The following is a 26637-nucleotide window of genomic DNA, read 5'->3' as shown; positions in this document are numbered from 1 at the left end:
TAGATCTTTTCGAAAGACCTGGAGCTATTCGTCAAAAGCATTAGTCTCTATTTTCTTCCCATAAAGCGCCTCGGTCGATGTCTAGTTCTAGCTCGCAGTTAGATGGAGTGAGCCGGAACACAGTTGAAATCTATTGTATTTGTCTGCGGATAAACACGCTTGTTTCTTAATGCCACCTTGTGGCTGAAGTGAACTTCATTTGAGGAGACTTGCTTGTCTTGCCCTAAAGAGAAATGAGGAGTAACAAGCTTCAGCCACTAGGTGGAGACAGAGGAAGACCTACTTCTCATCAAAGTCAGTTTCACAGGACAAAACCGCTGAGAGGTGCAGTGAATAACAGTAAACAGTCAGTTCTTGAAGTTGATGTATTGGATGTTGGCAGGAAAAGTGGGCAAATAGGAACATTTAAAAAATAATATCCCAGTAAACAATGAACGTCCGTGGACGTTCAAAATAGGTCTAAAAGTAGTCTGTCCGTCAAGGACATATTTTAAACGTCAATGGACATCTAAAATCTATCTTAATAAGTTAGTTATCAAGTGGTGAACAATCGATAACGTTGGACGTCCAAAACGCGTTTTATACAATAATTTATTTCGGGACCAATTAATAACGTCAATGGACGTCCAAAATACGTCTAATAGTCGTCTTCTCAATGTCTGTGTTTGGACGTCTTTTCAACTTTCATTTTCAACCTTAGAAGAACGTTGATTAGACGGCAGTCATTACGTTATTTCAACGTTGAATCAACGGCTAATTATTTACTGGGATAGGCTTATGCTACGTAGTAATGCTACATAGTTTCTTTAATACATTTAATACATAAACTATGAGACATAGCTAGCACCTGTATCACATTTGTAAACTTGTTTTCTACATTAGACTCCAGATCAATGTTATCAAACCTGAACATTGTCTTTATGAATGATTTCTCCATTAGATTTACCACCTTGAAATATTGATAAGGCCTTTGTACTGTGGACAGAAAAAGGAGTTAACATTCTAAAGGATCTTTTTATTGACAAAACCTTTGCATCTTTTGAGCAACTTAAAACTAAATTTAACATCTTTCAGATATATATATCCAACATGTGATAGATGTCAAACAGGAACAGCGACACATGCACACATGTTCTGGATTTGTCCAAAACTAGCTGTCTTTTGGAATTCTATCTTTGACTTTTTCTCAGGGGTGTTTGAACAGCAATTCCAACCTTCTCCTATAACAGCAATATTTGGGGTGACCCCTAAGGAGCTTCATTTGAAGAAATCGGACTCAAAGGTGGTAGCATTTGCCACATAAGTGGCAAGACGTCTTATATTACTCAAGTGGAAAGAGAAAAACCCTCCAAATTTTAAAAATTGGGTGAATGACATAATGCAGTTTTTGGTTTTTGAAAAAGATTGATACGCTTTGGCAGGGTGTAGTGGTAAATTTAATAGTATCTGGCAACCTGTTTAGATTTATATAGATAATATAGACACTGTGGATTAGTCAGCATGTTGGAAACTATGTCAATATCTAATATACTAAGGATGATTCATTTAATTGTTTAGGTATCTTTTACCTTTTGCCTTTTATTTGTACAATTGAATATGTTTATATTATCTTAGCTATATTTACATATTATTTGTTTACCATTCTTTATCTGAAGAATCAAGTTTTAGGTTGATGCAGAAGGGGTTTAACACTGGAGACCTCAGTGGGGTCGGTTTTTTCTTTTTTTTTCTTTTTCCTCAAGTCTTTGTTTATATTATAATATGCAAATAAAAATAAAAAGACCTCTGTTAAAAAAAAAAAGATTTGCCACCTTGTTCTGTTTGACAGCAGGGTGCTGTTGACCCAAATTATGGTCAGCCCTCTCTGTCCAAACATGTTGCTGATAATTGATATTTTACAAAATATTCAACCCTTTTGACAAAGCGAGGTGTATAATTGAGTACAGAATATTATACTGGTGCAAATTTGAAGCAGTTCAAATGCCGATTTTAGATTGATTCATACAATTAAACTGTACTTGAGCAGTCATTTTTTAAATATTTTTCATAGATAATGTGAAAGAGTTCCCTAAAATTTACAAAAGCTGTAGGTATAATCTCTCTCTGGCTAACTTTGCAGCGAGATATGCTGACCTGCAAACTATGGGATTCACTCATTATTAGTGAGTTTTTTGCTATTCTTAATCTTTTATTCTTATTTACTGTTTTTATTTATTATTATTTTTTAACATGATCTCTCTCTCTCTCTCTCTTTCTTGCTCTCTCTCTGTCGAACACACACACACACACACACACACACAAACACTCTAGCCACCACTCCCCATCTCCCCCTTAACAGATTTAAAAAACGTTAATATGCCATTAAAATTGAAGTTTACTTTCCTCAGCCTTTACTTGGCTAAAGAGTGCAAGCCAATTCTCAGGGGTCTTTAAGCCAGAGAACCAAGGCAGCATCAGTGGTCCCCAACAGTACAGACACTGTGGCTAATGGCCTGAATCTGACCCCTGGGACCAGTCCGGTCACTGGTCACTGAACACCCTTCTTCTGATTAACCCATGCCAGGGCCTTGTGCCAGATGTAAAAGTTCTGTAAATTTGCTTTTGTTGGTGAGAGAGTTACTGCCCTCTGCTGGAGGTGAGGTCTTAGCATAGCGGCTAATATAAATATAAAAACTGGATTGCAGTTCTGTGTTAGGTGAATTGGTTAAGTATTTGTAGGATAGTAATGCTTAATTTTAATTGGGTTTTATGTAGTAAGGATATTTCTTGAAGTCTGACTTAAAGCCTGTGTCCAAAATCACACCAACAGTATACCACCAGTAGTAGTTTGTTCATTATTTCACTTCACATGGTGCTTGGTTTACATATACACTTACCTAGGCCCTGTATGGACATGTCATAGATTTATATTTAAGAATTTAAGCACAAACTCATGTTTGTTTTATGCAGCCTTACTATTTATTAATTATGTATATTTTTCATTTTTTTCATTGGTTATTAACATTATTATATTAAAATGTGCCATAATAGAATCTAAATTGAGCTGAAATATTAAGAGCATAAATATAATATTTAATTTTAAATTAAGTAGGTAGTTTTATGATATTTATGACAAACAGATGTAGTTAACAATTTTTCTTTCATATATATTCTTAATATCTGCTGAATATATCATTTGTATATTCTTCAAGGTTCACGCCGACTCGTATTAACTATTTACCATCCAGAATTCCAAACTTAACCTTCCCCTCACTGTCACGAAAGACAATGTTGTATTGAAAGGTTTCTGCTTCATTAAACAGACCCCACTTCTGGTTGGTATAGTTCTGTGTATGTCACACTGAGCGAGTCAGAATTCTGTTTTGGATAAGCTGAAGTGACTGGTAATGTTTACAGCTGGTACAGACCTAATTAGCGAGGTTATACCTACAGATCAGTGTTTGTGTCTTCACTTGCTGTCACCACAGCCCTGTTTACTGAAGCAGGAGTGGGAGGTGGGGCTTCTTGTGTTTGTGTGCCCATGAGCAAAGGTGTGTGTGCAAAGGTGCGCGTGTGTGTGTGTGTGTGTCATACAGTAGGAGGAGCATGCACCTGTTAAGCTGCACCTGGTTGTCAGAGAGAAGAGTATACACGAAACCAGAGAGAGAGAGAGAGAGAGAGAGAGAGAGAGAGAGAGAGAGAGAGAGAGAGGGAGAGAGAACAAATGTAAAGGTGGAAAGACTGGTCTCAAACCATCACCACGGGGCAATGACTGCACTCACTGGACCTGACTGTAAACAGTTCTGAGTGGACTGAACTAAGGGCTAGTAACCTCTGGAGGGGCGACACTTCCCACAGCCTTCCTGACACATTTTTACTCACACAGGTGAGAGGAATTTTGATCCACCTAGAATACTATATATATATATAAAATACATTTGGTGTGTGCTCAAGTATTTTCTAATATGTTGTGCTTTACTGAATATGAGGGAAGAGCTAGTGTTCTGATAAACTTTGGTCAAATAGGTATATTGCTCACATATTAACTGTCCAAAGTAAGCCTTTAACTTATCTAACTCAGAATGTCACTACAAGTCCACTCATGGCTAACTTGTCCAGAAGGGATGACCACAGAATTCTTTTCACATTCCCTGTTAAAATTAGAGCATTACAATACTTATAAGATTATTTAGTCCTTTCAATAGAGAAAACTATATTTATTTAGTTATTTTATTTTTATTTTTGAACTTATTTTCATGCAGAAAAATTGTTTATCTCCATGTCTAAGTGAGCAGCGCTGGTTAAAAAATGGAAATGACTGATATAAGGTTCTACATTCCAAGGGCTTGTTTATGTAGTAAATGCTTTTGTACTTGGTAAAATATTATATATTACTTACCTATTTTCTTCGACAGTAAAAGTACAAGAGTGCTGAAGAATGCTCGTTAGTAAATGTGCTTAAGCTGAGTTATTATAGGTTATGATATGACATTATTAGGAGTGATCATTGTATGACTGTGTATGACGGTGTACCATGGAATCATTTCTGGAAAAGCTAAAATACAAGAAACAATATAACCTCATTTCTTCATTTTCTTGAACATTTATACTGTCAGATGTATTTTAGGAGACCAAGTTGATTGTATTTTGTTAATGCAAACAAATTTGAAAGTTGATGCCCCCAAAACACTAAGTTAAAACACAATATCAGTACAAAACTCCACTATAAGCAGTGAATATAAAACTTAACAAACTTCCAGTAAAAGCTCAGTTTTTACAAGGAATTATAGGTTATGGCTTATGAATTTGTGCCAAAAAGAACATTTCTCGATGCAAGTTTTTCACCAACTCGTGTGCAAAATACTGTGAAAAGTTTCAGGAAGTCTAGAGAACTGTAAGTCAGTGTAGGGCAAGGCCTGAAACAACTGTTAAATGACTGTGATCTTGAAACTGTCTTTCTACTGTATACTGATAAATATAATTCATAAAACTGTTGTCACTTAAAACAGTCTGCTGCTGTATCAAGAAATGCATCATGAAACTACAGTATATTAAGCAACATACAATTGTCACCAAGCTCATCTGAGATGTTCTGAAAGACAGTGGAAACTGGGCTGTGGTCAGAGGAGTCTACATTGAGTTCTCTGTCATTGATAACAGTGAAAGGTAAAAAAGCCAACATCTCTCTTGATGTGGGGGGTGCATTAGTGCCCACAAAATGGATTATTTTCATATATGGAGGTGTTTATTGGGATTGTAGAGAGACTTTTTTGCGGCCATGAATGTGGCACATATTCATGGGAAGTCCATTGTTATTTCAGCAAGCTAAACCCAGACATTTTTTCTGCATAAACACAGAGTTCAAGTGTTTAACTGGCCTGCCTTCAGTCCAGATCTGTTTTCTGTAGCGCATTTGAAGAGAACAATCAGGGAGTGGTGACCATGACCGCCGAGCAGCTGAAGTTTTATTTCAAACACGAATGGACAAAAATGTAACTTTGTGTACTGTAATTTGCCACATGATTAAAAAGTGGATCAAAGATCAAGGATCAATGATGTAATGCCTCTGTCCCAACTTCTTCCTTTAGTGTATGTTAACTATCAAATTCTAAATTTGTTCATGTGTATGAAGTTAAAATCTTATTAAAATTTTACATTTATTTCAGCTTTGGTGAGTCTTACAGAAGGATGAGTGCTGGGAAATAATGCAGACTGGGAACAGGAGATCAGTTTACCTATTTGTTCATGCGTCTTTGTTTTCCCGTAACGTTTGATCTAACTAGGGTGACTTTTGCTCGCTTTTAAAACCTCTCCTGAGGATTGATTACATCATTGTGTACAAGTGAGCAGAGAAAAGCCTAGTATGGAAGTTTAGTTTAATGCAACTCTTCATTGTTCTCGCTGTCATTGTTCAGGAAGCAGTACATAACAGTACAATCCTGTGACTGAACGTATCTGATGGGCTTCAATGGTTCTAATCATTTTCATATGATTTTGCAATGATTCCTAATTAGGAAACCAAACCTTTAAATAGACATGAAATACTTTCCATAATAATGTATTGTAATTAATGATTGTTCACTAAAACTCCTGCTTTAATATAAGCAAGGTTTTCAGTAACATAAAGAAAACCTCTCCAAAGATTTCCATTCAAATGAGAGGTAAATCTTCTCCATGCCATTATGCAAGTCAGGAGACCTGCTTTCCACACAATCTCTTCTGAACAGATGCTTTTCACTCAGTCTGACCGATCTCTTTTCTGCTGCCCCACATTCGGTAAATATTTACAGTTGATATATCTCGCTGGAGATAAGAGGTGCAGAGGAGAACAGAAGAAAGGCTGTACCTTTATAGCGCTTGTAAAACAACGCCTTTCGCAAAGCTCAGATCCTCTTTAGAGTGCCTCTGATTCAGATTTGTTCTTAAGGAGGAGTTTTCTCAAACAACAAATCGGAAATGTCTTAATCTTATATGAATCATTTCATTTCATCCCCAGTCTTATAGGAAACTAGCTCTAACACGGCAGTTTTTAGCATATTGGAGATACCTTCTGTAGTAACTCATCTTCTGACATAAAAGATAGATGTTTGAACATTAAAGACTGTAAAGATTTGATTGCATTCAGCCACACAAACATTATTGCATTTTCCAGAGATACAGAGATGTGCACCTTTTTCAGGAAACATACACTATATTGTCAAAAGTATTCACTCACCCATCCAAATTAATTAATTCAAGCCATGGGTGTATAAAACCAAACACCTAGGCATGCAGACTGCTTCTACAAAATATGTGAAAGAATGGGTTGCTCTCAGGAGCTCAGTAATTCAGTAACAATTCCAGTCATGAAATATTTTCGCTACTAAATAATCCAGTCAGCTGTCAGTGGTATTATAATAATGTGGAAGTGACTGGTAACAACAGCAACTCAGCCACGAAGTGGTAAGCCAAGTAAAATGACAGAGCGACGTCAGCAATTGTTGAGGCACACAGAGGTCGCCAATTTTTTGCAGGATCAATTGGTACAGACCTCCACACTTCATGTGGCCCTCAGATTAACTCAAGAACAGTGCGTAGAGAAAAGCACGCTGCCACTCAACTCTAGAGCAGTGAAGACGTGTTCTCTGGAGTGACGAGTTACGCTTCTCCGTCTGGTGATCAGATGGACAAGTCTGGGTTTGGCGGTTGCCAGGAGAACGATACATGTCTAACTGCATTGTGTCAAGTGTAAAGTTTGGTGGAGGGGGGTTATGGTGTGAGTTGGTTTTTTTGGCTGCTTAGTTCCAGTGAAAGGAACTCTTATTGCTTCAGCATACCAGGAGATTTTGGGCAATTTCATGCTCCCAACTTCGTGGGAACGGTTTGGGGATGTATTTTTTGTTTTTAACTTGACTGTGTACCATTGCACAAAGCAAGGTCCTTAAAGACATGGATGAGCAAGTTTGGTGTGGAAGAACTTGATTGGTCTGAACACACTCTTGACCTCAGCCTGATAGAACACTGGGAGGAATTAGCAGAGACTGTGGGCCAGGCCTTCTCGTCCTACATCAAAAATTCCCATAAACACTCCCAAACCTTGTGGAATACCTTCCCAGAAGAGTCAAATGTGTTATAGCTGCAACCCTGTCAATTAAGAATGTGATGTAACTCAAGTTCATATGAGTGGGAAGACAGACGATACTTTTGGTAATATTATGTAGTTCCACTGCTTCACTGTCCAATGCTGGTAATCTTTATACCCTGCTGACTACTGGAACTGAGCATTCAGTTTCATTATTTCATTCATGTTTTCCTATGGGGATTATACTGGCTTTGTGTGCACAACCATTCACTTGTGTCTACAACAGGAACACCTAAAAATACAATAAACCTGCAAAGTAGAAAAAAGGTAAAACCACATTAAAGGTACAATGAAAAGTCTTTCTTGTAGCCTATAGAAGCAGTGTTCTAAAGTGTTATTTGTATGTTGTCCTGAGTTCAGATGCTGTTAATTTCAGAAAGTTCTGTACAATGGCTGTGTGGCCTGACTGGACTTGTTTTTATTGGATTTGCATGATTAGTAAGATCAGAGGATGTGATTAGGGAGCATAATGTCATCGAAACTGGGGCACAGAAGCAATTGTGTCTTATCATAAGCTGTCACACTTATCAGAGCATTTGAGTGGAATCACAATTTCCCGGTGGCTCAATGTCACGCTCTGTGGAAGCTGCTGTACGGCACTGATCTGAGATCAGGTTCTCAGGCCTACATACTTAATCATAATTGTCTTCAGATAAGAAGTAAAGGAGAATTTGCACAGCGTATAACCAAACCATAAACCATTACCTTTACTTTAACTTCCACTGTTAAATTAAGGCACATGTTCTATCAATCAAATTACATTTACACTTGAGGAATTTGGCAGATGCTCTTATCCAGTGTGACTTACAATATGAATCATGTCAAAGATGAGTTTGTAGTTGTCCAAGGAACCATGCTGGTTAAGAGTTTCGTGGGTGCCTGAATGGGGAACTGAACTTTTCTTTGTATGTGTGTGTGTGTGTGTGTGTGTGTGTTTGTGTGTGTGTGAGACAGAGATACATACCCTCAGGGCATGAATGAAAACAAGTCAGGCATAGCATACGTATGTCCTGTACTTTAATGACTATGGGCTGGTGCAGGACTAGCCTTTGTAACCCACACATAAAACAACATTGGAACTACAATGTTCAAGCTCTGCAAACATGCATTGCTGAAGGTGTGTCCATATTGAGGTCACAGTTCATGTCAGAAAGTTGATACCTACCATATAAGATTAAACTGGGTATCAGTGTTGACAGTTCTGTTTAACTATCACAGTATGAGGATTTATACAACCATTTGCTACATATTGCTGACATATTGACTGAATAAAAAACTGACTTCTTCTGTTAACACCTGACAAAATGCAGTATTTCCATAAGTCACAGGTAGGGAAGTACTGTACATTTTGGTGTTTTTCCTGCTTTGAAATGAACTGATTTAATTTATCAGTTCATGGAATGTTAGAGCAGGGAAAACACCAGACTTGCCTTGGACTCTGACCTTGTAATATATGAATCATGTAACCTTTCATGCCAGTTTCAAACGTTATATTTATTCATCCTCTTAAATTCCATGTTAATTATTCAGTTATTAACCCATTGATGTCCATATATGAAATTTCAATTTTGACACATGATTTATATAAACCAGTTTAAAATATTTGTATGTATGAAACTTACACGCAATAGAAACAGCACAACAATGGACTGAACAATGGACCGCAAATTCATCATTATAATCAAGAAATATAAGTGACAATTTTCTTATAATACTAGCAACAAAATGTAATATGGACACTGAGTGTCATGAACATCTAATATCCTAAAACTGTTTTGGAGGCTAAGATATATGTTTCATCAAGTTTATCTGTGACAAATATTCTAAAATAAACTGCTTCTGTCACGGCTTTCATTCATTGACTCAGCAGCAGTGAATTCCACCAGAAAACATGGAATCTTTCTACCTTTTTACAGCATTTCCCTGTGATTATATTCCCAGCATGCACTGTGGTGTTAACAGACAATTAATACAAGAATAAATGTAATTTCCTCCAGGCCTGAGAGCTGTAAGAGTGCCACTGCTGGTTTTTGTCTGTGCCCATACAAACATGAAAGAGGCCAGAAGTCAAAGCCAACACAGAGGGCTGAGATATTAGCATACTGTATGGAAATGACCACTCTGTTGCTGAGCAACCAGCCATAGCCAGTTTACTCCTTTCTTTTGAATACGCTCAGGTACAATGCAGCAGCCTTATCTCTGGATATAAGAGAGAGAGAGAGAGAGAGAGAGAGAGAGAGAGAGAGAGAGAGAGAGAGAGATTGAAGGTGTGTTTGCTCTTCTCTATGCTTTTATTATGGCCTCAGCAAACTCCCCAGCAACAGCCTTTCTCTGATAGTAACATGACTAACCACCTTAGTCTACCCTGCCCCTTGCTCAATGAAGTCTATTCAGGCAGAAAGAACTACTGCAAAGGACAGCATGAGTCAGAGTTTAGTGCACACATACAAGCTGAAATTACAGCTATACTGAGCTATGTCCTGTCTAAGAGTGATTGGGTAGTTGACCAGTAGTTGAAGATTGGGTTTAGACACATTTTTATTTACAAAAATTATTCATTAATTTATTTATCGTCCAAATAATGGCATGAAAATTGCAAACAACCAATGTTTTATGAGCTGTGAAAGTATGCCTTTGTATAGTACAAGAGGCTATTAATTACATCTACTGTAGACTCCTCGCTACCAACTAGGACCCTAAAAAAAAAAGTGTAGCATTATAGCATTCTGCTAGCATGTAGCCTGACTTCAGTTTGCAGCTATGAAATTTGAAGCTTGTAATTGGAGCTCCACAGATTCCACCTTAGCATAGCTCAGCCATATGGCGCCTATTGAGTTGCAATGAAAAATTCAGCAGCACTGTCACCCCATAGACCCAGACCTTAACATTAGCCTAGCTTCTGCCCACACCCTCAAGGATCTCAGCTTACTCACTACAAATAGTTTACTTATTGCTAACGTCCATGAGCAGTAGCAGTTTATTTATGTTTTAGACTCTGGTGAGTCTACTCTGTTAGTAACTGGAAGGTTTCTTTGTAAAATAATGCCCAGTGGACGCACTGAAGGAAAATTAATGTGTTGTCTGAGGACTGCAGCTTCTAATGGCCCTGTACTTCCACTGGGGAATAATGTTGTTCTTTTCAGCAAGCTCCAGAGGTGCTGCAACATGCTACCTTTGTTACATACGAAAATAACATACAGGTCTGAACTGCAGCATAATTTATTCTCTTTGCTGTGTGTCCAAGGTTTTAAAGAGTAGGAAGGTCATAGAAAATCACTCAACTTTATCTACTACACCTCACATGACACAAGACAACACAGGCCAGAAGTCCAACAGCTATGTCCCTTATGTCATCTACTAATAGATAGCGTCCTTATATAAGCTGAAGGTATTGTGTTAATTTGGAAACATACACCGATCAATCATAGCATGACCACCTCCTTGTTTCTGAACTCAGTGTCCATTCTCTGAGCTCCACTGTTCACAGGAGTACGTTGAAGTTCTACAATTACTGACTGGAGTCCATCTGTTGCTTTGTATACTTTCTTTCCCCACTTTCACCCTGTTCTCCAATGGTCAGGAAACAAGAAGGTGCCCATAATATTGTGGTTGATCCGTGAACAGTTTTTTTTTTATTAAATTCTCACAGGTTAATTAGTTAGCCAAATAAATCTTATCTTGAGAGATGGCAGTTCAATTTGGATTTAGTCACTTTGGGTTAACCTCTCTTTGCTCTTGATGTTGTCACATTTATTGATGAGATCTTACACTTTATTTGAAAAAGCTACATTTTTTTAGATACCTACAAACACCCCCCAGGATTAGTCTCAGTTATTGATCCATTAACTCTTATAGGACACAAAGTGTGAACACAAATCACTCTTTTTTCTTTCTCTTTATATATATTTTTTTGTTGTGTGTTGTAGGCTAACTTTCTTTCTCTCTTTCATTGGATACTGAATAAAAAGTATGTTGCATTATGGACTAGTACAGTACACTTAGCCAACATGGAAAAATATCATTTTTGTTGGTTAGGTTTTTTTGTTGTTGTTGTTGTTTTTCATCATGAAATACTGGAAAATATTTTAATATAAATTTGAATTCCTCTATCTCTTCTTCATCACAGGCCTAGCCCCTCCTTCCCCATGGCGACGGCAGAGCCTGCCCCTGCCTGGTGGAAGCTGACCTTCCTACGCAAAAAGAAATCTGAGCCTAAGGTGTTGTATGAGATCCCTGCAGAGTACAGCAATGCTGAGGCCACACCTGGAGCTGCTGGACCATCAGACGACAGTCAGTTCAATGCCCGTCTTGAACGTATCGTGGACAAAACAGCTACAAAAGGACGTCACGTTAAAGTCTCTCACTCAGGCCGCTTCAAGGAGAAAAAGAGGATCCGTGCCACATTAGCGGAAAACCCTGAGCTGTTCCCTAACTCTGACACTCACAATGGCAGTGATAACACAGGGAAGTGAAGGTCTTGAGGATCATGGGCTTGGTCTGCTCGAGGAATGCATCTGTGCACTTCAAACGGTTTTGCATAGGCCTACATATGCACTAATACCATTGAAATGCACCTGAATTAAACCAACCATCCCTGAGTAAATCTAAATCAACACCTGTTTTAGTAGGAATTTTGTATGAAGTGAACTAAGCTTGATTGTTTGTGTGTCCTGAATTTTGCAAACACTTATGGATGCAAAGCCATTTCTCTGTTAAATCCATTAGAATGGAATCTGATTCCAAGCACAGCATTGAACTGTATGTAAGGCATGAAAACGTCTCAAGCTGACTACATTCTAACATTAATGAGGTGCTCATATGCATTTCATTATGTAGTGCTATCAGTCTCTCCATGCTCCACCCACACAAATACCCCATCAATACCCCAAGTTTGAATTATAGAGGCACACTTAGGCCTTGACCTGGACCTGGACAGGGACCATGAAATTTGCTCATTACTAATTGATCAGCCCTTTAATTTTGTCCATGCACTGGTAATGCTAAGTGAGTGTTTCTTTGTCTTGGCCTCACAAGTCCATGGATCTGTAGGCCAGATATAGCTTCAGAAGGGTCACAGGGTCATTGTAGCACTTAGTAAGATTGTCCAACCCCACACTGCCCATAGTCAGTCCAAGGTGGGTCAATGGGTTTGTTTCAGAGCAGATATTATCTTAGATGTTCAGATAAAGTTTTAGATCTTTACTGCTTAAAACACACACACACACAGTCTCTTATTAAGCTGAGGACAGTAAAAAATACACTCCACCTTCTCAATACACATAGCATGAGGAATTATGGAAAAACACATTGTTGGACGCATGGAGAAGTCAGTGGGTATTGAATTTGAAAAAGAAAATTGCAATATTTGCAATTGAATCTGCTAAAGCCAGCCTAAAAACACAAACAGACCACCCACAGGAAAATGGCACAGACATTTTTGTATCTACATTTCATATTTTACTTCTCTTTCAATTTAATTTTTACATTTTTTAATCAGATGCAAGAACCTCAGTGCCTTATGACCAGAGTGACGTTCAGTTACTCAAGTCAATGTACATCAACAGTCTCCTTGCTGAAAATCTCACTCTGTTTTAAACTGTGTTTGTTTCGTTATAAATCTGTCCTGTGAATTTTACTAAAATTATTAATGTTTATGGGAACTGTGCTGTTAGAAGAAAACTCCATTTTCCTGAAATCCAAGCTTCCAGTAGTCATTTCAATGATTTGAGCATGATATAAGATACTATGTAAAGAAAATATATATATAATATTTAATAAACAATACTTTTTACAAATAATTTGTATATATATTAAAAGGTTATGGTTGGACAACTCCTAGGCTGTCACACTGCTCCAGGGCTCTGGGGTTGTGGGTTCAAACCATGCCTTGGGTCACTGTTTGTTAAGAGTTTACTGTGCATTTTGTGTGTGTTTCCTCTGGGTGCTCTGGTGTCCTTCCACAGTCCAAATGTGCATGCATCAGTGGCTTCCCTCAAGATGTCTGATTTTATTATCATTACGTAGTTGTTTTGTTATTTTGATCGTTCTTATTCATACTGCCATTCAGCAAGAGGAAGGAATATAACTTTTATGGAGTGTATTTGGTAGATTTGAATACATTTACACGTTATTTTAATAGACTGGGGGAGGCTGTTTTAAACCATTTTATATATTTTCATGTTTTGTTTACCTTGTCAAAATGAAAGTTTAATGCATATGTTTCTGATACAAAGCTAGCTAACACTAGCAAAAAATTTACAATTAGTAAAATAATTAGAATAATAAACTACACATTTTGAAATTATATGTAATGTGACTTGAGCACTATATTTTCATGTCCACATATCCATATCATATCCTCACAGGAATCTTCCAGCTGGTTTTCTGCTTTTGCAGGAGAACGTGTCATTTCTCAGTTAACCACTGGAGGGCAGGAGAGCTATTGTCCTGAAGCAGTGTGAGTGCTTTATGTATAAAAGTCCAATACAGGATCCTGTTCCGTTACGTGACGTCGTATGATCGTATAATGAGCTGTTATTATGAATCTTTAATTGGTCTGTGACATCAGTGCAAAGGCCAATGGTGATGATGTCAATGTATGCCCTGTGGGAAAAACAAATCAGCCTGAAAGTAATTGTCAAAAAAACTGTTACTGAGAAAAGGAAATAGACATAAAAGAAATAAAACTGGAAGATGCCGGAGCCATGGAGTAGCTGGCCATTACTAGATGCAGCCTTCAACTTTGAATGTGTTTGGGACATGGAGAGGAAGAAGGAAAGTGCGCCAAATTAGGACTGATTTATTTGTTCCTGTAACAATTTCCTTTGCAAAGTAATAAACAGTGTTTTTACATTAGGGGTCTTGGTACATTTTCATGCGTCTTATTAGCTTAGCGTTGCCTGTATACCTACATCAAGCCTGCCAGATTTATATCTATAATTATTTAAAAATCATAAAATTACCACCATATATCTCACAATATCCGTCACAAAGGTTTTTTTTCCTTTGTTTTGACCGGATATCAAATGTTTGACTGTTTTGAAATGGGAGGGTGGGAGGGGTCTGTTTCCCATTGGACCGTTGTAAACCTCCGCTCTGTAGGTGGCGGTAAAAGAACAACCGTTGTCGAGTGTTCGAAAAAACAGGCAGAAAAGAAGCAGCAGAAGTCGTGGCAGGAAACGCCCCCTAGCAGTATTTATATGAACATATTCACTGTGCGGTTAGCACAAAGTGACCGTGTGAATGTTTGTAGCGGTAACAGCTGTAAACTCTTCAGTTCACCCTTCTCTCTCTCTGTCTATGTATTGCATTATAGTGTAAGTACAGGCTACTTTCTCATGCCCTCTGTTACCGAGGCTCGGGTTTCGATGGTTTGTTTTTTTCAGTGATTGGTACTGGGCCAGGAGTCCATACCTTTACACCATCTACAGCATTTCGCAGTTATCTGTGTAGTCAGGACTTATTCTTCTGTGTGTTTACTTTGGGAACTGGCAAAACCAATATTTCACAGGTGACAGTTGTTTTATACGTAGTCGAAGGCATCTACACTGCGCTGACAAAAGTTTGTGGACACCTGCTAATCCAACATTTTTTTAAATTGGTGTAGTAACTGATTCTACACTCCTGGGAAAGCTTTAGATATAGGGACATCGTTAGGGATGATTTACTGGCATCTTGTAGTTGAGAATTCAGGGCATGATGTTGGATGATAATTTCTGGATCACAACTGCCTCTCAGAACTCGGTGATTAAAAGTTTTATAGCCCTCCAGTCTACGCATGGCATTGAGCACAGTGATCCATATGCTGTCATGCAGCTGCATGAGGATCATCCCAGTTAATTTCATGCTTTTCTGTGGAAATTATACAAGTCCTCTGTGAATTTAATATACCTGAATTCACTCGTTATAATAGATCTCCACCAATTTTTAGGTATTCTCTCTTGTATACCCATGTTGTAGAAACCGTTCATGCCTTGCATGGGAAGATGGATATGCTCTGTGTTCTGTGTCCGTTCATGTCTCGTTCAGTTTTATCTGCAAAGGGTCAGTAGGGTTTATGTCAGCCAAAGAATGAGAAGGAAAGCCTGACCAATAGAAAACACTATATATGTTTGTCCTAAGGTCTTTTTTTTAGAAGTTAAACTCACTAATAAATATCTATTGTTTATTGAAACAGGTATTTTTAGTTATATTTTAAGAATATTGACTAATTTATAAAAACTTTAGTGGAAATTTCTTCGTTCATGACTAAAATGCTGCAAAAATTATAAAATGAAAATGTAAAAACCTACAGTTGTTTTTTTCCCCCCTGTAGTGGATGTTATTCCAATTCACACAGTCAATCCCTGGTTTTTGTTGCATGTTTTTCTCTTCCAAAAAATAACATGTTTTAATACCAGAAAGGCTTTTGGTTATGGTGTATTTTGTTATCTAATTTTTAACTTGTTCAGGAACTCAACCCTTGTTTTCTTCTTCCTCAGGGCTTTGGCAACAAGCTGTGACAGCGCCAAAAGTGTCAGATGACATCTTTGTTGTAGAAGATACAGTACCAGTCAACATTTCACTACACCTGCTTTCAACTTTATAAATTGTGTAGACTCAACTAATTGCATCACTTAAGGAGATATTAATGTTTCACATTCACATTTGTTTTAATTATTTACTAAAAAAAGTTATTTTCACCTGAAACTTAAATATTGTAAACCTCCATGAATTGGACACCAAAAACAAGGGGATATTCCTCTGAAGCCCAAATAAGTTAGTCTTGAACGATACTGTGTATAACAGTGTCAGATTTCCTGGACACTAATTAGTATGCTAGCTCATTAGCCTTTTCAAAACAGTTATTAAAACTGTAGCAGGGTCTGTTCTTTAAATATAATCACATAGCTGTATCCCTGACATCCGTGAATGAACTAAAAATGGCAAAACGCACCCAGTTAAGCAGAGAAAAACGGGAATCTGTGATTAATCTGAGAAAGGAAGGCCAAACATTAAGACAAATAGCAAAAGCACTGCAGGTGTCTGTGAGTGCTGTGGCTAAGACTATCAAACGTGTTGAAGAGACTGGTACTCATGAGGACCGAGCAAGGTCAGGGAGGCCGAAAGTGACCTCGGAATCGGAGAACAAGTTTATTCGAGTCATTAGTCTAAGAGATGGGCAGTTAAGTGCTCCTAAAATACAAGCTCAGCTCAATGCCACTAGAACGTCAGTGGTTTCAATATCAACAGTTCAAAGACGACTGCGTGAAGCTGGCATAACTAAAAGTCAGAAACCGAGAAAGAGAATTGTACAGGCCAAAACGACACAGAAATTGGAAAACTGTGAAGCGGAGGTGGGGTCAAATGTGTAGACTACCAGTCACAAAAAGTAGGCATGCTTAAATGAATTTATGTCAAAACAAAAACAGGGAAATTCACGTATTTAATGCCTATGTATGAATATTGTTCCCAAAATAAACATACACTTCCAACTTAAAGTTAGCTATCAGTACATTCTGAACTTGAACTGTTCCCAGTGTGTGCTTCGTGAAGCTGCCTTAGCAAGTGCCAAGCATGTGAAAAGCAGCATTACGGCTCTTGTGTGAAATTTATAGTTGTGTCAGCTAAACTATGATTATATTATGTGAGAGGTATTCAAATTAGGGTTAACTTTTAATTTGTCCAAACCTTTGACTGTGACCTACTTTAAAACAGAAAGAATAGCTGTGAGCTTGTTAAGTGCTGTTCCTATCTATATAACCTTTCTAATTGACAGGGTGCCAGTGCTGTTTTGTTTTCGGCATCATGTCCATGTGAAATCTTTAGAAAGTCAAATATCTAAATAGCAGTCCTTGGTGACTTTATCCCCACTGGACTAGAAAAAATGATGTTTCTCTTATTCCCATTTGCCTTTCACATGAAAGGCTTTGAAAGACTGAGGCCTTTAGATATCACTTCAAAATGGAGCTAGATGCCTTTTCTGCTCAAATAAACAAACATTACCCAGCTTTCTCTCTTGGAAAATGGTGGCTCATGGCACTTTTATGACTTGACAACATGATCCACTGAGACCTCTTGCAACCTTTCATTGGGTTCAGTCCAGCAGGGTTTATTATGCTGATAACAATGACCTCTACACCTTTTGTAGTTGGGAAAGTGCCCATCAGTGCCATGGTTTTGGTGGTTCAAGACTGTTTATTCTAAGAAAGTTTCGGTTAGCTCGGTTATTACATCATACTTTCAACAGTTAATTCATTAGGGTTGTGTATTGCTGGATAGTACTTTAATCTTCAGCACACCAAGCGTAAAGCAGAATTAAATAACCTTACAGTCTGGTACAGAAAGAAGCTGTTAATAAATCAAAGTAATGACCACTGCAGTTTTTTAACCTGTGGTAAATTGTGCATGGTCAAATATTTAGTCACAGCCTTCAACAGAAAGTGAAAACTTCTTATGATTTATATTGTAGTACATTCTCAAATAAACTTGCAATGTACAAGTTTTTAGCAAGTGTAATTTTGACTGGTACTGTACATTTGATACTTATTAAAGTAGATGACCACGTCTTTGAGTTTATGCTTTGGCCAGGCTGAAAGAGGCCTTTCCTAGCAGTAACTGTAGAGGTCCCCTGTAAAAATGCAGTCATGACTTCAGAGGTGAGATTACCAAGATTTAATCACCTAATGATTGTGTTTATCATCTTGTATGTTAGATCTGTCCTGAAGCATTCATAGACATATTTATTAAATGACTCTTCTTTCAAATATGCACTACAATATATTTTCCTTCTTATATTTCAGACAACGCCTTAAGAAGATTAGACTCATGCTCCTGTGACCATTTCCATTGAAAAACCCATGGCTTTTCCGGAGTCCAGTATAATGCCTGATTCTTAAAATTTCATCGTGGCCACATCCTAGTAGTATCACTGGAAGATGCACCAGTACCTCAAATACGATCGGTTCTTTCAGGAACTGATGTCTTCCGTGGTGACCATGTCTACTGAAATGTCTGAGGTCGCGTTCAAGTCTAAAGGATGATGAATGGGAGTCTCTTTTCTGAATCTGTCATGTTGAAGAAGAGGAACAGATCAAGGACCTGTTGGACAAGATTCATGGAACAAGAGAACCAAAGGTGGTCCGGCGTATGGAATGTATGAGCTCGATCAGAGACAAATTAACCTCTCACCTTTGTGGTTCACCCAGAGGTCACTAGAAGATGTTTTCTAGTACTTTATCTGATAAGTGTTCCAGCTATGGGTAACATCAAAATATCTCTTTACTTGCGAGAACACGTCTCGCACAAGGAAATGAGAGGCAAGAAAGAAAAGCTGAGTGGAAGAGACAGTATTATCCTAAGAGATGTTTTCCCCTCTTAATTTTGGAACTGGGAGTTTAACAAGACACAATATGATGACATTCATTATGTTGAATTTCACTTTACTAAAGGGCAGTGTTGGTAAGGCACAGTACCCACGCACATACATATTCATAACACCTGACAAACTGTATAGTCATGTTCTAGCTAGAATAATTTGGTACTGGTTTTTGGTGTAACAGATAACATCTCTGCCTTCAATGCAGAAGATAGTTTGATTCCCTTAACACCATACTACATGAAGAGGTATTGGGCTAGACTCCTATACTATATTGGCAACATCTGTGTCAAGATTTTAGATATTCAGTCTGGATAACTGTCTACTCATAGATGTACAATTCCATTGTGCTAACTTTCTTTGGCGATAAATAAAATATCTCTATCTATCTATCTAAAGAGACAAATGAAGACTTTAAGATAACGTATTTAGTTTAGGAACAAGCCATTATACAAGTCTAGGTTTTGTCATCCCTCCTGAAAAGCTTTTGTACTTGCCATGCAGTAATACAAGTGCTGCCATAAAGGTAAATTCTTATCATAGCTTCTTCGTACGATATTTGTATGTTTTATGGATCTATATTCCATCTGTTTTGCTTGACTGCTTATGTAGTTATGTAATAAGCATGGAAAAAGGATGCTCGGATGTTTGGAGTATTTTTCATGAATGTAAAGCACCAGTGATTGTCTAGACAATCCCCCGTGTTTCCTCCAAGGAATGGTTTCTGAGAGGTTTAATTAAACATTGCCCCACTTCAGATATTTCTCTGAAGAACTGACCGAGTAACGTTCACTTAATCAGTCGAGGGAGACAAAAGCCAACACATCCATGCCCTAACTGTATAACCCAGAACAACTTCTATATAGAAAATGCTTTTTTTTTGGTGCATTTGTTTTTTCATTTACAGTTCTAGGATCTCCAGTCATCAACTCTGCATTGGAGTTTTGGACTGATGTCATTTGACTTGAATGAATTTGTGGCTTTTCAGCTGCATTCCATGCAACATTTGATCAAAATTAGTTTCTTTGCTTTCATTCTCTAATGTTAGCATGGCAGTCTAGCAATGTAAATGTCTCGTTAAATGTGTCCTATCTCAATCTGTCACTGCTTTTTGTCTGTTTGGTCCCTTCGGCTAGTGTAAATCACGTTGGCCTGCATTGGTTCTTAGTTTGTAAGGTGTCTGTCTAATCTTTTCCAGTTCAGTTTCAATCTGTTAAAGTTTCTTCATGGCTTTATTTACTGTTTTCCTGATTTTGTATATATTTAATGTTCATTCAATGTTTTGCTATTCAATCTTATTAAAGATTGTTTCTCTCATTACAGCACCTCAAATGTTCATTAATTTATTTTTTGTTTATTTCACCATTTTCTCATATTGTGTTTAAAATATAGAGGATTTGCATGTTTTCTCTTTGCAAAATACTACCTCCTCATTTCAGATTTAACAAAAAATAATTATATTGTGCAGCCAAGAACCCTTCCTTTAAGGATTTTTTAATCTAGATGAAAAATAAATTGATGTCAATGTTTACATGCTAGAACATTTGTCATGACTAAGGATGCTGTGCCATGTCTGAGCATAGACCAGTCAATAATAACATTATGACCACCTCCTTTCTACACTCGGTCTATTCTCTCTGCTCCACCGATTATAAAGGAGCACTTTGTAGTTCTAGAATTGTAAAGAATGCACCACGTCAGTGTCACTGCAGCACTGAGAATGATCCACCACTCAAGCCACCTGCTTTGTGGAGGTCCTGACCATTGAAGAGCAGGGTGAAAGGGAGCAAGCAAAGTATACTGAGCAAGGCATGGACTGTAGAGAAAATGAAGTGGTCATGTTAGGCGGATCTGTATTTGCTATGTGACAGCTTAAAAGGCAGTCTAAACTTGCAGGTTTGGGAACCCAGGGTTTTTTGTGTCATAAAGCTAAGAAACCGGTCCTGTCAAATTGACTGGGCCTTTCAAGATGCAAGTGAGCCATATGTACTAGATCAAGGGTCGGCAACCTTTACCACTCAAAGAGCCGTTTGGACCCATTTCACACAGTAAAGAAAACACTGGGAGCAACAAAACCCTTTTGAAATTTTAAATGAAATAACACCGCATATAACAGGGTTTTTTGCCTTGTGCTATGTATAAACAAACTATACTGTGTTACATTTATGAAATCAATGAACGACTGCAGAGAAAATGAAATAACATTTCTGCATGCAACAAAACATTTTTAACTCTGAAAAAAAGACGTCGGGTTGACGGTTAAGTAAAATACTCAATGTCTATTTGAGTCTTTGTAGTAATGAAAAAAAAAAACGCCGAACTTAAATTATCCACTGGCAGCAAACAAAAATGCTGTCCTCTCTCTGCGTGCCGTCATCCTTTTACTGGAACCGTGCAGTCAGCGGTCAAAAAGTTCAAGAAACTGGCGGGTGTCGTACATTGCAAGTTGTGACGTGTATTAAGAACGACAAAATATTTTAAATATTAAAATACTTTAGATGTTACAAGATCGCCATAATCTTCATAGAATTATATTTTGAAAATGAACGCACTAAAATAAAAAAAACATTTTAATTAAATACTCAGTAACTATTTGAGGGATCAAAGAGCCGCGGGTTGCCGACCCCTTTACTAGATGAAGGCAAATATAGAGTTATAACTGTACAGTTTTAAAGAATTCGGGAATTATTTTAACATAACGTACAAACAGATTAAAGATCTTTAGGAGGGGGTGGCGGCACGGTGGCGCAACAGGTAGTGTCACACAGCTCCAGGGGCCTGGAGGTTGTGGGTTCAATTCCCGCTCCGGGTGACTGTCTTTGAGGAGTTGGTGTGTTCTTCCCGTGTCCGCGTGGGTTACCTCCGGGTGCTCCGGTTTCCTCCCACAAAAACACACGTTGGTAGGTGGATTGGCGACTCAAAAGTGTGTGTGTCTGTGTTGCCCTGTGAAGGACTGGCGCCCCCTCCAGGGTGTGTTCCCACCTTGCGCCTAATAATTCCAGGTAGGCTCTGGACTCACCGTGACCCTGAATTGGATAAGGGTTACAGATAATGAATGAATGAATGAATCTTTAGGGGGTTAACTAATGAAGTGGAGTATGGCTGGCTCAGAACAATTTTTATTGAATAAATAACTGTACACAAGAACGCTCTGAAATATTTTGTTCATGTTTAATCACTTCGTTGTGCGGAAATGTTAAGAGAAATACAGTCTGAATGTTTTTTAACACTATTCCAGACTACTCGATAATCCTCCGTACAGGAGGGGGGCAGCAAATCGCCCGGTGGAGTTCAGTCTTCCTCACAGCTCATAAAGAAGCAGCGGTGGTCGTGGCAGAGGTCTTAAGCTGCAGCGGTGTATTTTGTTATGTACGCGCTTTGTTCCGTCCTCCACGCGCTCTGCGAGCCTCGTTTAAACGTGACTAATAACGGCCGCATACAGCAAGCCTTCGCGCGTGAGCCACTCTCACTGTATATTACTGTGAGTATGGCTTATTAGGGTTTACTAAGTTTTCTTTTGTATAATTTCGTGTTGTGTTGTATTTTAAAAGAACAGTTTGGTGAAGCTGTCTGCCAGTGTACACCTATAACTTCATACTCCACAGACAGTGGGTAAAGTCAAGTCTACTGTCCAATGTTTACACATACAGTTCGGCACTGGAGCTACGAAGCTATGCTAACAAATAAAGTAAACCCTGAAGGGTTAAAACATTGTCCCTATTACACTGTAAATGAGAGAGATTTACTTTAAGTTATCGATACCTTTTAATGTAGAAGATAATAGTTTAATGTAAAAAACCATCTGAGTTATAACATATTATGGGATGCACAATAATATCACAATATCAATCACCTCAGCCATGCTGGCTTTAAAACAAATATCAGCATCAGACTGAATATGGTCAAATGAATTAAACCAGCGTGTTTATTGTAATCTTTAAAAAATTGTCTCATTTTGTAACTTTGCAATTTTATGTCTGTACAAATACATGAATTTTTAATAACATGCTAATCCAGATGGATATATATTCAAGATTTTTGTCACATGCATTTATTGCTTGTGCAAAAGTACAGTGAAATGTAAAAGCAGCTGCTTCAAAGACTAATGTTAATATTGAAAGTAATATTAAAAAAGTGGGTATATATAGGAATATAAATGATATATAGGTAGATATAAGTAATGATACCATTGCTGCAAGGGGCACTACATAGAGAGTCAAGTGGCCTAGCCCACTGTGTCTAGTCGACAAGCTCTGTGGAGTCACTTGAAGAATTTGTTACTCATATAAATTCCTCCCAAAGCGATTCAGAGGCCACACACAACACTTTCTACCAAGTCTTTTCTTTTATCATCTATGCAACAGGTAAACCCCACTCCTCTACTGTAAACATGTTTAACCCTTTTCTGTTTACAGATGCTATTATTTGTCCTCTATTGCCCCCTTGGGAACTGTGTTTTAACTGCCACAGTAACGCAAGAGTGCATCTTGAGTTTGTACAGCAGGACTGTGGTTTTAAGACCGTTGGACAGACGTTTGCATTTGCATTCTTGTGTGAAATATGTTTCAGCCTTAAAGTGACTACGTTTATAATTAAGCTGTGTGCACTCATAAAATGATTGTTATGACGTTATAATTGTTGATCGTGTTTATGACTCTGTCCTGACCATGATGGAGAAAAAGCCATTTCCCAGTGGCAGATCCACTGACAGGATCCAAATACAGGAGCACTTTGTATCTATTGCACTGTGCACTTGTTTGCTATCTTTCACCCTGTTCAGCACTGCTCAGTGCTCACACAATGGCATTCATTTACTCATCAAGACAGTATGAATGACTTTGAAAGATTGGCCATCTTCCACTTCTGTGGAGTAAGTGGTGTGGTGATGCAGTTGCATGTCTGTAATGTGGACATTGCTAACTGATGGCTATGTGCTCCTCTTACATGTTAACAACATAAATCTTGCTCCAGTGCAAAACTAGAGAGGTGAACCTTGGACACCTTATACGTTTTGGCTGATTGTTTTTGGCACAGACTGTTCTTTTAACAAAGTGGTTTAGTTGCAGAGATTGATAAGCCAGTAGAGCTTAAATTTATGCTGTCATGCGTGTGTGTATTTCTTTAATACCATGTACTTGACTAATATTTATCCATGAGGTGCATATGAAAGACAGTACATAACAAAATGTTATCAATGAAAATTCTAAGGTGTTCAAATAGAGATTTTGTGATGAGAAACAAAACCTCACTTGTATTCTTTCTCCCACAGGTCCTTTGAGACAAACCTCACCTTTGCTACAACTGCATCATATATTATCATCTTCCTTCTGCAAGATACAGTGCCAGTCAAAAGTTTCAGTACACTTCAGTGAAACCAGGCTTTTCATAAAAAAACCAAAGCATTGTAAATTTTCAAAGAAATGGACATGAAAAAAAAAAGATTGTCACTTTGAAATCAGCTATCTTCTTTGACAAAATGTAGGAAAACTGGCCCAAATGCCTTAATTAAATTTGATTACTTTATCTAGTACCAGTTGTAAGCACTTACTTTAACAAGTGATGGTTCATTGCTGTAAATAAAGGCAGCATAAAACACATATTTAAAAATTCTCAATGTAAAGGCAGAGAAAATGGCAAAACACGCTCAGTTAAGCAGAGAAAAAAGAGAGTCTATAATTAAGTTAAGAAAGGAAGGTCAATCTTTAAGGAAAATAGCAAAAGCACTGCAGGTATCTGTAAATGCTGTGTCTAAGACCATCAAACGAGTTGAAGAAACTGGCACTCATGAGGATAGAGCCAGGTCAGGCCGGCCAAAAGTGACCTCAGAGTCAGAGAACAAGTTTATTCGGCTGACGAGTATACAAAATGGCAGTATAACTGCCCCTCAAATACAAGCACAACTGAATGCTAACAGAAAAACAGAAGTCTCGATATCAACAATTCAGAGACGACTGCGAGAAGCTGGCTTATCTAGGGGGCAAAAAACAAGAAAGTCTTTAGGCCAAAACAACACAGAAGCTAAAAAGCCAAGGAGTGGAAACACTAAGTCTTAGGAAATATCTGGTTCTACAGTATGCATTACCAGTCAAACGTTGGGCACAATTAAGGGAATACGTTTTGTTTTAAGTAAAATATATTGCTTTAATTTGACATGTATTTCCAAGAGAAATATAGGAGGTGCCAGTTGCATACTGGACTGACTGTTTAAGGAAGCAAAGGAATACTAGAAAATATTTCTAAGCCTAATGTGTCCAATCATTTGACTGGTGCTGTATATGTAAGGTGAATATGGGAGGGGACGAGTCCTACAGGTTGCAGTGCCATGGTCTACAGTGAGTTTGCTGGTTGCAACTTTAATCTTAGTCCCTGATCTTTTACAATATGGGATGATTATCACATACTGCAGTTATGACATTGTGACTTGGTGTTGGGTGCAGACCTCTTCAGCATTATGACAACCTGGAACACACCTCAACATTAAGCAATAACTCTCTTGCAAACAAAGAAATGTGGACGAATGCAGCATAAGGACCTGACTTATGTGGTATTCTGATCTTAAAACTATAGCACTTATTAACACAATGCCTTTTTCAGAAACTGTTATTTGAACATTTTTGTTACCTTTATTGATTTGTATGTTGTAATGAGTTTTTTATTTCTTGTATTTGCCAAAAATCACAGTCCTACCTAGATTTCAGCAAGTGTACTTTTGACTGGTACTGTACTTTGATACCCTTTGGGTTCATGCTTTGGTCTGGCTGAAAAACGGCTTTCTTTGGGGTCCATTGTTGATGGTCTCCTCAGAGACTGCACTGATGACATCAAAGGTGGGTTTAAGCCGTGTATTCATGCAATGTTTTTTTTTTGTTATTATTTATAACTTCCTATGTTAGATCTCTTAGATATTATCACATCCTTTTAAACAACATACAAAGGATGCTGTGTATGCGCTGCAATAAGCTTTTTGTTGTTTGTATTCCTATTTCTTCAGGGAATGCCTTCATAGGCTTTGCCAGAATGGCAGAATGTAATCATTAGAACCAAGTCGACTAATTGGCTCCTCTGATTCAAAGGACCCTCCCACTTATCTTGAGCTCATTCGCTCTCTGGAGTCTCATAAGGTCTATGATTTTGGAAAATATTTACACTGTAGCCATTCCAGTGTTCTCATGTTCCTGACCCTTGTCTGACGTATGTGTGGAAGAACCAGCTAAAGAAGATGGAGTAGCAACTGTATACTGTACTGTATAGAGGCAGAAGAAGCAAAGGAGACACTTCTCCTGTGGAGACGTGGAGGTAAATCAGAGGAATCAGGGGCTAGTAGAAAAAACCTCAAGCACTAAAGATACTGTATCAGGAGCTCCATGAAGCAAGAGAGCGGAGAGTGGCAAGACATGTTACACTTACAGAATGAACAAGAGATCATGTACAATTGAATGGAAATTTGATTGAAATGAACATTGAAGTCTATTTAATGGTTTGTTTTAAAATGTTTTGTTATTTTTGTGTGGATGTCTTTGTGAATTTTTTTGTTAAATGCCAAATACAAACGTTCCAATAATCAACAGTTTCTGGAATATTGTGTCATGTGTCTCAATTTATTTTGAGTGTGATTAACATTATTAGTGTCATTTTTTTGTCACAACAAGGGTTTTTTGTATGATTGATTGATTGATTGATG

General features: G+C 37.9%; 1 protein-coding gene and 1 long non-coding RNA gene across 2 annotated transcripts; both read left to right on the top strand.

Annotated features, from left to right (window-relative positions):
- Nucleotides 1-11745: 11745 nt before the first annotated feature.
- Nucleotides 11746-12072, top strand: prr15la (proline rich 15 like a). The gene has a single exon (XM_066641514.1). It carries the CDS (start codon nt 11746-11748, stop codon nt 12070-12072), a length of 327 nt encoding a protein of 108 aa, XP_066497611.1.
- Nucleotides 12073-22228: 10156 nt separating this feature from the next.
- On the top strand, nt 22229-26520 carry LOC136665031 (uncharacterized). The gene is made up of 3 exons (XR_010795197.1): nt 22229-22437; nt 24226-25783; nt 25948-26520. It is a non-coding gene; the product is annotated as an uncharacterized lncRNA (long non-coding RNA).
- The last annotated feature ends 117 nt before the right edge of the window (nt 26521-26637 follow it).

This window comes from Hoplias malabaricus, chromosome 13 (genome assembly GCF_029633855.1).
Source record: "Hoplias malabaricus isolate fHopMal1 chromosome 13, fHopMal1.hap1, whole genome shotgun sequence".
In the NCBI taxonomy this organism is placed as follows: Eukaryota; Metazoa; Chordata; class Actinopteri; order Characiformes; family Erythrinidae; genus Hoplias; species Hoplias malabaricus.
This window is presented reverse-complemented; position numbering and strand designations above follow the sequence as displayed.